General features: G+C 36.2%; 1 protein-coding gene across 2 annotated transcripts in view; it reads left to right on the forward strand.

The window, feature by feature from the left end:
• Positions 1–17,782, forward strand: part of PIAS1 (protein inhibitor of activated STAT 1) — a 279,235-nt gene that overhangs the window by 242,372 nt on the left and 19,081 nt on the right. For both annotated transcript variants that reach the window (XM_076004509.1, XM_076004510.1), the window contains exon 9: positions 10,472–10,545. In XM_076004509.1, coding sequence (XP_075860624.1) covers positions 10,472–10,545 — 74 coding nt within the window. The remainder of the gene's footprint in view (positions 1–10,471; positions 10,546–17,782) is intronic.

Below are 17,782 nucleotides of genomic sequence, written 5' to 3' on the forward strand. Positions count from 1 at the left end.
GGGGTGAGGGCTGGGTGCTTAGGGAACAAAACTTTTACAGTTAGGGGTTAGTTATCCTTTAAAAACTCTTGATGTGAGCTGATTAACTATCAGATTTGTAGTTAGAACACTTGTGGTGGAAAGAACTAAGATAGCAGGGCCAACTTTTCCTCATACTTCCTTTTGTAGTTTAGATTTTATCCTTTTCTCTAACCTGTTTCTATGCCAGATAAAAGATCTCACTACCCTGAATATCAGTATGCCCTTAATAGTTCGTGGAAGGATTTTTTGTATTAACATGGCCCTTTAAAAAATGCAGGTAATCCTGAGTCAGAGGAAGCACACTTGTGGCTAATGCCTCTGTAGGCATGCATTGACAGACGATGGTGAGCTGGAATGACAGCACTGGTTTGGGATCTGCAGGAGTGGAAGCACCATTTGGCAGGAATAAGGAAATAGTAGGGATCCTGAAACAAGAGAAGGGACAGACATCTGCCTTGAAGGAGAATGCTAGAGAAGAACTTTACTTTTTTCACTATATTGCTGAAGTTATTCCTGGTCATTCCATTGAGAATCTTTATATTTGCCTCACAGTGTTAGAATATCAGCCAGTCAGAAAGCATTATGGAATTATGTGAGCCTGAGTGGAAAAGGGAATACCAAGAAATAAGGCAGATAAAGCTGTTATATTTAGTAACAGCAACAAGGCAAGCTGTCTTTGCTCAAGCTGTTAACTCTTCCCTGCTTTTAGCTATAGCACCACCTGGAGGGAGAGTGGGACCGTGTGCCCGGAATTATTTTCTCCAAGGAACCACTGTTAGCTACTATTAAGCAGGTTTTACTTAATAGTATTTAGTTCAACTATTTATATCTATTTATTTTAAAAGCTACTTATTTCAACTCTTAACTACTGCTGGATGAGGAGAATAATTACATGTTGGATGAGATTTTTGTGGCAATTTATGGCTTATCTTACTTATTGGCCAAGGGAACCAATGGAATATTAATTTGCATCCCACCAGTAAGAACTTTATTGTAATGGACTAAATAGAAGGTTATTTACTTTTATCTATCTGTAAAAAAACTTTTCTAAGAAATTAATTATGTAATTAAAATATTGTTTAAAATAACTTGACATGGCTGGGTGCAGTGGCTTTTGTGTCTATAATCCCAGCACTTTGGAAGGCTGAGGCGGGAGGTTCACTTGAGACCAGCCTAGGCAATGTATCGAGACCCTTTCTCTACAAAAAATTTAAAAATTAGATAGGTGTGGTGGTATGTGCCTATAGTTCTAGCTACTCAGGAGGCTGGGGCAGGAGGATCACTTAAGCCCAGGTGTTCGAAGTTGTAGTGATCGCCTCACTGCACTTCAGCCTGAGCAACAGAGCAAGACCCTGTCTCCAAAACAAACAAACAAAAAAAGAAACCCAAACAAACAAAAAACTTGATAAAAGGAAATGTTAATTATCTCAGATATTTTTAAAGAATCAAATTACTTTCAAATATGGACTTTGTAAGTCATTCTTAACCATATAAATAAATTCCTCTAGCAAAGCTTTAGTAGTCGAGACAGGTAATGTATTATGTTCTTGAAAGAATAAAGTTGGTAGTATTTAGACCTTTCACAGAGAAATCCATTCTCTGATTCACTTGACTTAATAGGTTTTTGTCTTGTGGTTTCCACCTTTGTGTGAAATTATCCCCTTACAACTATCACAGAAATAGTCTTTTACTAACTCTAGGTCAAATTCCTCGCTCTTCTCCCTACTCCTTTCAGCATTTACTTCAAACCTTAGCCATAATCTGTTCAAACACTATCTCCCCTCTCTCAGTACTCTGCCAATGTAAGAAAATTGGAGCTACAAGATGTGAATTCTTTAAACAGCCTATTTTTTCCTTAGTCTCGGTGCCACCATAATCATTATTCAACTTATCTAAATTTGTACCTATCCCACTTTATATCCTTCAGTGTCAGAAGGAAATGTCCTTTTTCCTCCTTATAGTTCATCCTTTATTCATTTATTCTTCTCATTCAAGAAATCATATTAAGAGTACTATGTTCCAGGCATGGGAGAACATAGCTTTATACATACACACACTGTCTCTGCAAACCCAGAAGTTTGCAGTCTGGTGGGAAAGACAGACGTTAAATAATTGCACATCATTAATGAGTTACAGTTGTGACACATGCCTTGAAGAAGATAGACAGGGAACTTTGTAGAGGTACAACAGGGGAACATAGTCCTCTTTGGTGTTGTGATGCTTAAGACAAGATTATAAGGATGAGGAGGAGGTGAGCTCCAAGATGGGAACATGCCAAGAGAAAAGTCCAGTAGAACTGGAGAAGAGAGAGCAAAGGGGGAGAGTGATCAGAGAGATAGACAGGTGTAAGTTCATATAGATGATAGAAAGATAAGTGATAGAAAGCCATTAAAAGATTTTTAAGTGGAGAAATGACATGATCAGATTTGGGCAATCCGATCTTCACTTTGAGTACTGAATCAAAGGGGGGCAAGGCTGGTGCAGTGAGGCCAGTTAGGAACCTATGCAGTAGTACACATAAGAGATGATGGTGTCTTGATCTAAGGTGATAATGATAGAAATAGAAGTTGACAGTTTGAGAAGAATTGAAGAGTAGAAATTGTATTGATATGTGGGGTAGTGAGGGGTCAAGGATGAGTGCTAGGCTTCTTACATAAGCAGCAGGTAACATGGTAGTGCCACTTGCTGACGTGGAAAACTGTGTTGAAAAGATGAGGCTGCAAGAAGATCAGAGTGCACTCTCAGACTTATGTTCGCCATGATGAGACATCCTGGTGGAGATGCTCAGTAACAGTATTAGGAGACCTGGCTCCCTCATTTATCTGCTCTTTGTCCTGTGTTTTCAGCTTCTCCCTCTTGCAGGCTCTTCCGATTACCCTTCCCTGTCACATCTCTTTCATTTAAAAAAAAAAAAAAAAAAAACTAGCAAAACAAGGTCCCCACTAAGTGAAGCTCTGTGTTCCTCTTGTTGTTCTTATCCTAATTTCATCAAAGAGTAGTCTATTCTTGTTCTTTTTACCTCCTCGCTGCAACTCATTATGGTCTTTTAACCTCCCCCCCTCATAATTTCATTGAAACTGCTCTTTTTTTTTAAGAGACAGTCTCACTCTTGTTGCTCCAGCTAGAGTGCCATGGTGTCAGCCTAGCTCATAGCAACAACCTCAAACTCCTGGGCTCAAGCAATCCTTCTGCCTCAGCCTCCTGAGTAGCTGGGACTACAGGCATGCACCACCATGCCCAGATAATTTTTTCTATATATGTTTTTAGTTGGCCAATTAATTTCTTTTTATTTTTAGCATAGAGGGGGTCTCGCTGTTGCTCAGGCTGGTCTCGAACTCCTAAGCTCAAACGATCCACCCACCTCGGCCTCCCAGAGTGCTAAGATTACAGGCGTGAGCCACCATGCCTGGCCTGAAACTGCTCTTTCACTTGTCACAAGTGACAATCTGATTGCCAAATTAAAATCATATCTTTTCAGTTTCCACCTTTGATGCTTCTGCATTTGATACCAACCACTTTCACCTTGAAATTCTCTTCTCCCTCTTCTCTGACCACTTCTTCTTAATCACTTGCCTTCAGTAATTCTCTGAAGGGAAGCATCCTAAATGTTGTTGTTCTCTGGACTTTCCTCCTTGGCCCATTTTCTACGTATTCTTGTGATTTGAACTAGCACCCACCCCTAAATACATATCTTCATGTCAGACCTCTCCCCTGAATTTCAGGCTTGTATCGCTGACTTACTTCACATTTAAACATTCCATTGGTTTCTCAAATTCAAGTGTTTAAAACTGAACACACTAAGTCCTATCAAACTTACACCTGAATATTTCTCGAATGTGTCTTTTCTCTCTCCCTACCATTATTGCCCTTGTTAAAGCTCTCACATCCTGCCTTTATTTTAAAAATATGTTCTTAAATAACATATTCCTCTTATTTCTTGCCTCCTCTTCACGTCTTTCCTCTGTTAGCAATCTATGTGATTTATACAGATCTAATATTACCATTCCCTTGTATTTCATGGCTTCTTAACCCCAGTGGAATAAAATCTCACAACTTCGTTAGCATGACATATACAGCTTTCTATGGTATGGCACCTGCTTACTACTTTCCCAGGTCATCTGTATTCACTCTTCTCATATTTTACACTCCAAAAATATGGAATTCTGCCTTTTCCTCAGTGCTTTAGTATTGTTCTCTAAGTCTCTGAACTTCCCTGCTGCCTCCTTTGCCTAACTTTGGTATCTTTTATGCTTCACTGTTTCCAGGAGGCATCCCAGAACTCCTAGAATAGATGAGTTGACTTGCAGTTAGTTTCCTGAACATAATTCCTCCAGAGAATATCAGAGATGATCTCACTGAGTATCACTACCCTCTACCATACTATGAGTTCCTTTGGGCAGGAATTTAATCTTATTTTTCTTTGAATTCCCATTGTTTATTGTAATGCCTGGGTACATAGTAGATCCTCAAATTTTTTGTTGAAGTGAACTAATGAAAAGACATCAAAAGTAAAAATCAGGTCTTAGTGCCTTTGTCTCTTTGGCTAAAAATGAAATATTGGGCTTAATATGTTTGGTTGTTTTTAGCCTTAAAATTTTAAAAGGCTGAATTAAAATAATCTGATATTAATGAAGATAGAAATTATTTTAAAACAATAACAACCCTATTGTAACAGCATTATCTAATAGAACAATCCATGATGATGAAATGTTCTGTATCTGTGCTATCCATATGGTAGCCACCAGCAACATGTGGCTGTTGAGCACTTAAAGTGTGGCTAGTGCAACTGAGGAACCGTGTGACTGTTGCTAACTCCTATAGCTCAATGCCAACAAGGATTTTAAAAAGATTAATTAATTGATTTTCCAAACCCACTTCTTGGGAAAAACAAGATTAATTTTTTAATTTAATTAATGTGACTTTATTATAGGTTATATAATAAAATACTGTTAACCACTGTAGATCACTATATCACAAAAAAATCTAAATTCTCAGATGACTTCCTACATACTTACTAATTACAATAGGATATATATTATATGTCTTTTATTTTTTTACTCCCTTGCTCACAGAGAAGTACGTTTATTTCACTTACTTTATTTTTCCTTCATAGTTTCTTGTGATTAAATTTAACATAGTGCTTTTCCCCCTCCTCCTGTTTCTTCTTTCTTTCTTTTGCTAAAGTTCATTGAAGTATAATTTATAGGCCGTAAAAATTCATTTGACAAGTATATGCAATCATAAACTACTGCCACAATCAAAATATAGAACATCCTTCACCCCAGAAAGTTCCCTGGTGGCCCTTGGCAATCCATCCTATCCCCTTATCATTGATGTGTTTTCTGCTCTGTAGTTTTGTCTTTTCCAGAATGTCAGATGAATGCAATCCTACAGTATGTAGCCTTTTGTGACTGGCTTCTTTCACTTTGTATAATGCTTTTAAGGTTCATTCATGTTTTTAGTTCTTTATTGCTAAGTAGCATTCCATTTATGTACCATAATTTATTTATACATTTATCAGTTAATGGACATTTGGATTATTTCCAGTTTTGCACTATTATGAATAAAGCTGCTATAAACATTTATATTTTGCATCTGGATACCTCAGTTTTGTGGACATACGTTTTTATTTCTCTTTGGTAAATACCTATAAGTGGGATTGTTGGGTCATATGGTAAGTATATGGGCAACAATTTGGCAATTTCTTATGAAGTAGATATACCCTTTTCGCATTCCCACCAACAATATATGAGATTTCATGTGGCTGTACATCCTCCCCAGCATGTGATCTTGTCAGGCTATATTTTAATTTTAACCATGTAGTCAGTGTGTAGTGTTACCTCATTGTGCATTTTCCTAATGACTGATGTTGTTAAACATCTTTTCATGTGCTTATTTGCCATTTTTACAGCTTCTTTGATAAAGCATCTGTTCAAATCTTTTGCCCATTTTTTTGTAGGTCATGCTTTTTGTATACTATGAAATCTTTGCCTAAACCAAAGTCACAAACATTTTCTTCTCTTTTTTTTCTAGAAGTTTTATTGTTTTAGCTTTTATATCTGGTGTACGATTTATTTTGAGTTGATTTTTGTATATGGTGCTGGGTAAGAGTAGAGGTTCATTTTTACCCCCACATAGATATTAAGATGTTCCAACAACATTTGTTGGAAAGACTGTCTCCCCTGCCCCATTTAATTACCTTGGTACCTTTGTCAAAATCCAATTGGCCGTCGATATATAACTCTTTTTCTGGACTTTATTCTTTTCCATTGACTTGTATGTCTGTCTTATGCCTAATCATAGTCTTAATCACTGTAGTTTGATAGTAAGTCTTAAAATCAAGATAGAGGTCTACAGCTTTGTTTTTCATTTTCAGAATTGTTTCAACTGTTAAGTCCAGCATGTAAAATGACATAATGACTAAGTAGAGTTTATTTCAGGAATACTAGGTTAATTTCGGGATTACTAGGTTACTAGGATTACTAGGTTAATTTCAGAATTCAAAACTCAATCAATATAATTCATCTTCTCAACAAACTAAAAAAGAAAAATCATATGATCATCTCTAGAGATGCAGAAAAAACATTTGGCCAAATTCAATATGTCTTCATGACAAAACTCTCAGCAAAATAGAAGCAGAAGGAAACTGCCTGTGTAATAAAGAGTATTTACAAAAAGCCTACAGGTAATACTATCACTCATGGTGAAAAACTTGAATGCGTCACTCCTAAGACTGAGAACAAAGCAAAGGTATATATATGCTCTCAGTGTTGCCAGCACAACAAGGCAAGGAAGAAACCCATACAGATTAGAAATGAAGAAATAATTGTCTTTATTTGCAAATGACTTTATTGTCTGTATAGAAAAAAATCCTAACGACTCTCCAAAAAAGCGACTAGAAATATCACGTGAATTTAGTAAGGTTGAAGAAGGCCTAGTCACTATACAAAAATGAGTTGTATTTCTTTCTTTTTTTTTTCTTTCTGAGACAAAGTCTCACTCTGTTGCCTGGGCTAGAGTGCTGTGGCGTCAGCATAGCTTACAGCAGCCTCAGACTCCTGAACTCAAGCGATCCTCCTGCCTCAGTCTCCTGAGTAGTTGGGACTACAGGCATGCGCCACCATGCCTGGCTAATTTTTTTTTCTATATATTGTTAGTTGGCCAATTAATTTCTTTATATTTTTAGTAGACAGGGTCTCGCTCTTGCTCAGGCTGGTTTCAAACTCCTGACCTTGAGCGATCTTCCCACCTTGGCCTCCCAAAGTGCTAGGATTACAGGCGTGAGCCACTGCGCTCGGCCAAGTTGTATTTCTATTAGTAATAAACAATTAGAAATTGAAATTCAAAAAATAAGAGTTTATAGTAACATCCAAAATATGAAATACTTAAGGTTTACATTGTACAAAATATGTGTAAGATTTGTATGCTGAAAACTATAAAATGTTGCTGAGAAAAATTAAAAGACCTGAATCAATGGACAGATATACCATGCTAATAGATCAGAAGACTCAGTATTGTTGTATGTCAGTTCTCCAAATTGATCTATAAATTCAATCCAATCAAGATCCTAATAGTATCTTTAAAAGTATCTTTACAAGAAAGAATTGACTGAGATTGGGTCTATGATGACAAAGGAAAAGGCAAAGGTTTAAAAAAAAAAAAAATAGAAATCAAACATTTTAAAATAATTCCGAGCTAGGTGCAGTGGCTCACGACTATAATCCCAGCAGCTCGAGAGGCTGAGTGAGGTAGGAGGTTCCCTTGTGCCCAGGAGTTCAACACCAGCTTAGGTAACACAGTAAGACCTTTCTCTCTTAAAACAATAAATTAGAAAATTCTTTCACCTCTGAGAGAATCACATATTATTTTAAGAATAGTAACTAATATTTATCAAGTATTAGGTTATTTTAAAACATTTTACATGTGTTAACTAAACTCATTTAATTTTTAAAACAATGTTGTGAAGTACTGTTATTGTTCCCATTTACCTTATGGTGAAACTGAGGCTTAAAGAGGTTAAGTGACTTAACTAAGGCGGAATTCTAACCTAGCTGTCTCTAGGTCCTATTGTCTTTACTACTTCATGTTACCTCTTGACTTTCAATTTCTAGGTATTAAACTGAGGCTTGTTTTATATAAGGCTGATATGATATATGGTCTGCAAGCTTCTAGGATTAACAGAATAGTGTTATGATAACTGTATTTTTTAAACTAAAAATCACCAGGGATTTTATGCCTTTTTATATGTGAGAATCAGCCTATAAAATACATTAAGACTTTGAAAATTTAGAATTTCCAGGCCATGAAATGACTTTTCGTCTGATGTCAGAATCACATCTGGAACTATTTTAAAATTACTTATTGGTATCCCTCTTCCCATTCTGTTTGAGAAAGCTCTATCGGTAGTTCCGATGTGTATCTTAGTTGACATCTACTAATTTATGGGAACAGTTGGATAGGATATCTAGGATTTAGACTATCTCAAAAATTCCAGATGATATGGTCACCATGTTTAATAAAGGCAGGATTCTTAGTTCTCATAAATAATTATCAGCACAACTGACATCTACTTTGAAATTCTTCCTTATGTATTTTTCCCTCTCTCCATTTTCTTTTCTTTTTTTTTTTTGAGACAGTCTCACTGTGTTGCCCAGGTTAGAGTGCCGTGGTGTCAGCCTAGCTCGCAGCAACCTCAAACTCCTGGGCTTAAGCAGTCCTCTGAGTTGCTGGGACTACAGGCACACACCACAATGCCCAGCTAATTTTTTCTATTTTTGTTGTTTTGGCTAATTTCTTTCTATTTTAGTAGAAATGGGGTCTCACTCTTGCTCAGGCTGGTTTCGAACTCCTGACCTCAAGCAATCCTCCCGCTTTGGCCTCCCAGAGTGCTAGGATTAGAGACGAGAGCCACCATGCTTGGCCTTCCATTTTCTTTGTCTGGTCACAGTTATGCCACAGCTCTGAAATTCTGTGATTGAAATAATTATATGGTAAAAAGACAATTGGACTTTTTTCTTTTCATAATTTGAAATTAGAATTAATGTTTTATAATAAGTATTTTGTTTATATGAGCTTTCAAAAAATTTATAAATATTACTTTTATTAGTAATTAATTTTCTTTAAAAGAGAAGAGTCCAAATAATATTAGTCATAGTTGAAACAAAACCACTCCACTTAGAGCCCCCTTATACAATGTAGACTTTAAAGTTATTGTAGAACAATTTCTAAAATTATTTGAATATTACATTTATGCATTTCCTGTGTCACTTATAATTTGTTGTTGTTGATTGATATTTTCAGAGATAACAGATACCTCTGGTTTCCAGACGAGAAGTATAAAGGGTCTTTTCTTAATATGAAATGACTAATAACTGAAAGAGAGTAAAAGAATGGCAATGGAAAAGTAAAATTATTGGTGCTTCCTCCCCTAAGAACCATAAGAAGTTTGAACTGAAAAGACTTAGAGATTATCTAGTGTGTATTCTAATTTTACTATAAGTAAAATTAAGCTTAGAAAGGAGGATTGATTTGCCCAAGATAACACAACTATTTTATAGAAAAATACATGTAAAACTGAAGTAATTATTTGGTAAAAAGGCAATTGGACTCTTTTCACAATTTGAAATTAGAATTAATATGTTTTACAATAAGTATTTTGTTTATCTGAGCTTTCAAAAAACTTATAAATATAACTTTTATTAATTACTAATTTTCTTTATAATAGAAGAGTCCAAATAATGTTAATCATCATTTAAAAGAAAGAAAATTGGCCAAGCACAGTGGCTTTCACCTGTGATCCCAAAGTGCCAAAGAGACCAGGAGTTCGAGACCAGCCAGGGCAACATAGCTAGACCCTGTATCTAAAAAATAATTTTTTTTTTTTTTTTAAATTAGCCAGTTGTGGTAGCACATGCCTGTAGTTCTATCTTGGGAAGCTTAGGTGTGAGGATTGTTTGAACCCAGGAGCAATCTAGGTTTGAGGAGTTTGAGGCTGCAGTGAACTATAATCATATCTAAATAATCATATCTATAATCCATCTCTAAAAATAAATTAACAGGTAGATAGAAAGAGAAAAATCTTTATTTAGTATCTTAGAGTTATAAAAGAAAAAGAGTCTGCCATAAGTTGAATATGTCAACCTTCTATAGAAATTTCCTTTATGTTATTGCAAGTTTTTGTTCCATAGGTGAGAAATAGAAAGTTTATAGGAAATGTAGTCAGTCTATAGATATACAGTTGTTTTCCATCCTTTGCTTATTATAGAAATTATAAGCCATATAATTGTTTTATCTTTCTATTTAATTGAGAAATAATTGAGCAGATTATTTTTTAGTTCTGTTTTTTAAAGGTTGCTATTTTAAGTTTCTTGTTTTCTTTTTAGTAATGCATCAGTAATATATCTTTAATAAACTTGTTCTATTTGTTTGTTTTCTCTTCAATGAATGTCAGTTAAAGAGAAATTGACTGCGGATCCAGACAGTGAAATAGCTACAACCAGTCTACGGGTTTCTCTGCTATGTCCAGTAAGTGTTAACTCATAATTAAACCTTCCAGAAGGTTGAATATACATTTCCTCTTTTTATCAAGTATTTCCTATATTTAAGAAATTCTGTTTACTTTTAAAATATGCCCAACTTTGTTGCAGTGTATGAAAAGTGGACAGACATTTAGGCACTGGGTCTAAAAAATTCTCTACTCTTAGTAAGACATATCTAAATATTGCCTGAAATTAATGAGGCTCTTCGAAGCTCAAGTATAAAATATCCAATAAGGAAATGTTTATTGTCTCAGTATATTTATAAAAATTTCACTTTTCAAAATAGTATTTTCTGAATAAAAATCTAACCATGATTACCCACACATCAGATTTTTTTTTTTTCCTGAGACATTCTCACTCTGTTGCCTGGGCTAGAGTGCTGTGACGTCAGCCTAGCTCACAGCAACCTCAAACTCCTGGGCTCAGGTGATCCTCCTGCCTTAGCCTCCTGAGTAGCTGGGACTACAGGCATGTGCCACCATGCCTGGCTAATTTTTTTTTTTAATGTATATATTTTTAGTTGTTTAGTTAATTTCTTTCCATTTTTTTAGTAGGGGTGGGATCTCGCTCCTGCTCAGGCTGCTCTCAAACTCCTGAGCTCAAGTAATCCTCCTACCTCAGTCTCCCAGAGTGCTAGGATTATAGGTGTGAGCTACAGCACCTAGTCCAGGGTTTATTTCTTGACTAATTTAATGTTAGTTCCATTATTAGAGGTGGTAGTTGAATGTGGCTTTCATAGAAAAATATGTGAAAAATGAATAGTCAATTACTTGACATTTTGATTACCTTTTGTTCTCTAATTTATCAAATTAATCATACTTAAACTGGGGAGAAAGTATAAAGAATGACAGGACTCATCTATTTCCTGATTGCCTGGATTGTTCAGGTGGCCCTGATATTAAAAGCTTTTGATACTGAAATCCTACTAATGTGATGATGAAGTTACTGTACTCTTAAAGAAACAAAGAATTTAAACAGAAATTAAATGTTATGTATTCTACATTTCAACCACTATATGAAAAATTCATATTAGTTTAGTTTTTTTAAATTAGTTTTTGTAAGTTATAGAAAAAATACAGTGATGCTAATAAAAACCAACAAATCCTATCATTTTGTATATATCCTTCTATTCTTTCTATAACTTTTCATTCCTTCTTATAGCCAATCTTTTTCTTAGGAAAAATATTTTGACTCCAAGCTTTTTATGTTTTTGCTAAAAATTCTTTAAGTAACCAGATAAATATTATAACAGCCTATGTTGTAAAGGAAACTGGGTTTTTTGGTTTGTTTCTGTGTTTTTTACCTTTTTAAAAAAAATTTTGTAGAAATAGGGTCTGGCTATCTTGTCCAGGCTTGTCCGGAACTCCTGGCCTCAAGCAATCTTCCTGCCTCAGCCTTCCAAAGTACTGGGGTTACAGATGTGAGCCATCATGCCCAGTATGATTTTTTTTTTTTTTTTTTAACATCTAGGAAAATAGTTCACAGATTGGGGAAGTAGAAGGTGAGATGAAAACAGAAGATTTTTAAAATAAGAAAATAAAAATATACATACTTATCCATGCCTTTCTCCCAAATTCTGATTTATCTACTTCCCTCTCCATGGTTCCTTGCCACCCTTTTTCATTATAAAACACCATTTCGGAGAATGTAATAAATTTAGAAAAGTACATAAGCCTCACTTTCCTGGCTGGGTGCGGTGGCTCATCCCTGTAATCCTACTCTGGGAGGCTGAAGCAGGAGAATTGCTTGAGGTCAGGAGTTGGAGACCAGCCTGAGCAAGAGTGAGACCCAATCTCTACCAAAAAGAAAAAAGTTAGCCCTGCATGGTGGTGCATGCCTGTAGTCCCTGCAACTTATGAGGCTGAGGCAGGAGGATCGCTTAAGCGCATGAGTTTGAGGTTTAGTGAGCTATGATGACACCACTGCACTCTAGCCTGGGCAACAGAGCGAGACTCTGTCTCAAAAAAATAAAGCTTCCTGGGAGGCTAAGGAGGGAGGCTCGCTCAAAGTCAGGAGTTCAAAACCAACCTGAGCCAGAGCAAGACCCCGTCTCTACTAAAAATGGAAAGAAATTACTCAGCCAACTAAAAATATATAGAAAAAATTAGCTGGGCATGGTGGCGCATGCCTGTAGTCCTGGCTACTCAGGAGGCTGAGACAGAAGGATCACTTGAGCCCAGGAGTTTAAGGTTGCTGTAAGCTAGGTTGATGCCATGGGATTCTAGCCAGGGCAACAGAATGAGACTCTGTCTCAAAAATAAATAAATAATAAATAAATAAATAAATAAAGCAAGCAAGCAAGCTTCATTTTTTGTTTTAATCATTGGAAAAAGTATTGTTTTTCTGTAATCTCACTTTAAAAGTATTAATAGTTATGCTAATATATATGTAATATGCATGTTTAACACTTATATTAATATGAATCATTTATTCATATAAATAAGCACTCCAGTATAAATCTATTTGTGGAACTACTTTTAAATTTTATACTTCAGGTGCTTGTCTTTATATTAGTAGAAAATGTCAATCACGTTTTTTCTTTGTACCTCTTAATTTAGTGGGCCAAATTTTAATTTTTCTTTCCATGTCCCCTCTCCTCCTCCCTCTTTAGTCTAACAGTTTTAGCAGTTCATTTTAAATTGACATTTGCTTTCACAATTCAGATTATAGAAAAAAATCATTATAGATATATAATTATAATACTTTCATGGGTTTCTATTTGGCTAAAAGGATAATCCCTATACGGTGTTTCCGGAACAGTAAGATAATATATTTTAGGTATGTTTTTACTCAAAAATAAAATTTAATAGTGACAACTCATCTATATATCAAATTTATAGAATAATAAAAGAGATTTGTTCCCTTTGAAATATGTAAATATGATGTCTCACTGTGCATTTGAATTGCCCTGGTTGTGATGTACAGAGCTCAAAATAAATGAGTTTCTGTTTTTTGTAGGCCATTTAGCTAAAGGCAACAAAAATAATTAAAAATGACTTTGCACTTTAGGAATTTTTTGGTTCTGATTTATTCAAAAAGAGCTGGAAGAATCTTTGAGAACCTGCTTAGTGAAATACTCCCTAGACCTTTATACCCCAATACAAATGATTTGGAGTTGATAGAAGAAAAAAAACTCTTTGGAAATTTATTGGTGGAATAGTTATTATTATGAAAAATTTGTGAAATTATTCTTAATTCATACTTCTTGCTTTTTTGCAAGGAAAATGCATATATTTTATTGACATATTTAGAACTGCTTTGATAGAAGTTGGCTTAAACATATATCTAGAGTGTTCTCTTGTAGCATCATCAGTTACTAATATAGCACTATTTTATTATTATAAGGTTAGTGGCATTAGAAAACACATTTGGGAGTTATTTTCAAAATGATTATTGGAAAAGATGCAAATGTCATTTGTGTACTATAAAAGGACAGGGGGAATTGGTAATCATGAGATGAAGATACTCAAAGCTTAGCTTCTTTCCTGATACCAATTTAAAGAAAATTGGTGCCTGTCAGACAAATATTTAGAATTTAGTTATTGTTTTTAAAAATCAGGAATATGAGAATGATTATAGAACAGTTATTTAATGATTCTTTGAAGCAGGGCATTTGCGTGACAGCTAATAAATAATGCATATGAGAGTGCACTTTTGGTTTCCTGTACCCATTTATAAATGTCCTTCCTGGCCGGGCGCGGTGGCTCACGCCTGTAATCCTAGCACTCTGGGAGGTTGAGGCGGGCAGATCGCTCGAGGTCAGGAGTTTGAAACCAGCCTGAGCAAGAGCGAGACCCCATCTCTACTATAAATAGAAAGAAATTAATTGGCCAACTAATATATAGAAAGAAAAAATTAGCCGGGCATGGTGGCGCATGCCTGTAGTCCCAGCTACTTGGGAGGCTGAGGCAGCAGGATAGCTTGAGCCCAGGAATTTGAGGTTGCTGTGAGCTAGGCTGATGCCACAGCACTCACTCTAGCCTGGGCAACAAAGTGAGACTGTGTCTCAAAAAAAAATAAATGTCCTTCCTGCACCATTCATGTGTCCATGTTCCTTAAAAACTCTGTATGTCAACTTGTCAGTGTAGCTGATCATAAAGCCCTGAGAGTTGCTCTCTTGCCTAAAAAATATGAACTGACAGCTGGGGATTATGGGGATAAAGGTATGTGAGATAAAACTTTTGGAGAATAACTGCCTTTCATTGTAAGTTCTACATCCTGTGACTTAGATTCTGAAACCATCTTTATCTCTTGTCATCTCATTCATTATCTTCATAAGTCATCACAAGTAGCCTTATAGTTCTGTAGTTCATGAGCCTTGTATATTATTACTGCATTTGTCTAAAATTTTTAGTCTATGATTTCTCTATTAGTATTAAGTCAATAGCTAAAATAACTACTCAGCAGGAATTTGTACTTCACAGGTAAGTTAAGGTCTGACTTAAGATACAAAAATTTAACTTGGTACCACCAACCAGATGGTTATTTGGAAAATGTTTCTGGACTAATGCAACCTATCATACTTAATGGTAATTTTTCTGTTACAAGAACTAGTTTGTTCTTTTGGCCTATTTATCAGGTACTTATGTAAATCAAATCATAAAAATTAGATAGAAGTGCAGTAAGGGAGTAATGAAGCTGTTTAATACCATGTGAACATGGAATAGAAGAATGACTTAACCTGAAGTTTGGGTGGTTCTCCTAGCGTACAAAGTAACTTAAGGCAAATATGTTTCTCTACTTTAATTAATTAGTTAATAATAGTGCCATTTATTGAAAGCTTACTGTGTTAGGCACTGTGCAATAAACATAATTTAATCCCCATAATCTTATCGTGTAGATGCTCTTTTTATCCCCATTTTATAAAACTGAGACTCAGAGTGATAAAATAATATCAGGATTTACAAAGTATTAATAAGCAATGGGGCCAGGATTCGGTCTACCTCCAGAACTTATACTTAGAGCTGCATATCATAAAGAGCTACTTATGACCAGCCCACCCACTCCATGAATGGTGTTTCCGAGAACCATTCAACATACACAACTGAAGTTTTCTTAGTACATAGGACTGTCTCCTGCTGTATCGCAGGTACATTTCCAAGTATTGGGAACAAGGAGATTAGTCCCATCTCTTTCTAGTAGGAGGAGATAACACATAAAAAAGTAGTATACAGGCCGGGCGCTGTGGCTCACGCCTGTAATCCTAGCTCTTGGGAGGCCGAGGCGGGCGGATTGCTCAAGGTCAGGAGTTCAAAACCAGCCTGAGCAAGAGCGAGACCCCGTCTCTACTATAAATAGAAAGAAATTAATTGGCCAACTGATATATATATAAAAAATTAGCCGGGCATGGTGGCGCATGCCTGTAGTCCCAGCTACTCGGGAGGCTGAGGCAGGAGGATCACTTGAGCCCAGAAGTTTGAGGTTGCTGTGAGCTAGGCTGACGCCACGGCACTCACTCTAGCCTGGACAACAAAGTGAGACTCTGTCTCAAAAAAAAAAAAAAAAAAAAAAAGTAGTATACAGTCATGTGTTGCTTAATGATGGGGATGCATTCTGAGAAATGCGTTGTTAGGTGATTTTGTCATACAATATCTTAGAGTATGCTTGCACAAACCTAGATAGTATAGCCTACTACTGCACACCTAGGCTACAAACCTATACAGCATGTTGTACTAAATACTGTAGGTAGTTGTACAATGCTAAGTATTTGTGTATATAAATATATCTAAACATAGAAAAAGTACAGTAAAAATACAGTATAAAAGATAAAACAGTAGTACACCTATATAGGGCACTTACCATGAACAGAGCTTGCAGGACTGGAAGTTGTGATGGGTGAGTCAGTGGGTGAGTGGAGTGAATGTGAAGGCCTAGGATGTTACTGTACACTACTGTAGGCTTGATATATATTATACACTTAATCTATACTGAATTTACTTTTTGAAAATTTCTTTCTCAGTGATATATTAACCTTAGCTTACTATAACTTTTTTCCTTTTAAACTTTTAAAGTTTTTTAACTTTTTGACATTTGTAATAACACTTGACTTTTTTTTGAGACAGAATCTCACTTTTGTTGCCCTGGCTAGAGTGAGTGCCGTGGCGTCAGCCTAGCTCACAGCAACCTCAAACTCCTGGGCTCAAGAGGTCCTCCTGCCTCAGCCTTCCAAGTAGCTGGGACTACAGGCATGCACCACCATGCCCGGCTAATTTTTTCTATATATATTTTTAGTTGGTCAATTAATTTCTTTCTATTTTTAGTAGAGACGGGGTCTCGCTCAGGCTGGTTTCGAACTCCCGAACTCGAGCAATCCATCCGCCTCGGCCTCCCAGAGTGCTAGGATTACAGGCATGAGCCACCGCGCCCAGCCATACTTAACTTTTAAACACACATTATATAGCTGTACAAAAATATTTTCTTTATATCTTTATTCTGTAAGTTTTTCCTATTCTTAACATTTTTTATTTTTATTTTTTACTTTTTAACTTTTTTGTTAAAAACTGAGATACAAACACGCACATTAGCCTAGGCCTACACAGGGTCAGTATCATCAGTATCACTATCTGTCACCTCCACATCTTATCCCACTGGAAAGTCTTCAGGGGCTATCATCTTCTATAACAATTCTGCCTTCTAGAATACTTCCTGAAGAACCTACCGGAGTCTCTGTTACAGTTAACTTTTTTTTTTAAGATAAGTACAAGGAATAGAATGGCAGGAGGGAGGCAGGGGAAAAAAGAAAAAGAAAAAAATAAGTAGAAGGAGTACATTCTAAAGCAGTGGTCCCCAACCTTTTTGGCACCAAGGACCAGTTTCATGGAAAATAATTTTTCCATGGACTGGGGGTGGGAGGGCAGGAATGGTTTGGGGATGATTCAAGCGCATTACATTTATTGTGCATTCAAACCTCTCTGCTAATGCTAATCTGTATTTGCAGGTGCTCCCCAGCACTAGCATCACCGCCTCAGCCCTACCTCAGATCCATCAGGCATTAGATTCTCAAGGAGCGAGCAGCCTAGATCCCTTGTGCGCACAGTTTACAGTAGGGTTCACGCTCCTATGAGAATCTAATGCCGCCGCTGATCTGCCAGGTGGCAGAGCTTATATGAAGATGCAGCGATAGCGAGCAGCTGTAAATACAGGTGAAGCTTTGCTCGCTGGCCTGCTGTTCACATCCCAGCTCGTAACAGTACCAGTCTGCAACCCGGGGGTTGGGGAGCGTA

Source organism: Microcebus murinus, chromosome 6 (genome assembly GCF_040939455.1).
Source record: "Microcebus murinus isolate Inina chromosome 6, M.murinus_Inina_mat1.0, whole genome shotgun sequence".
Lineage (NCBI taxonomy): Eukaryota > Metazoa > Chordata > Mammalia > Primates > Cheirogaleidae > Microcebus > Microcebus murinus.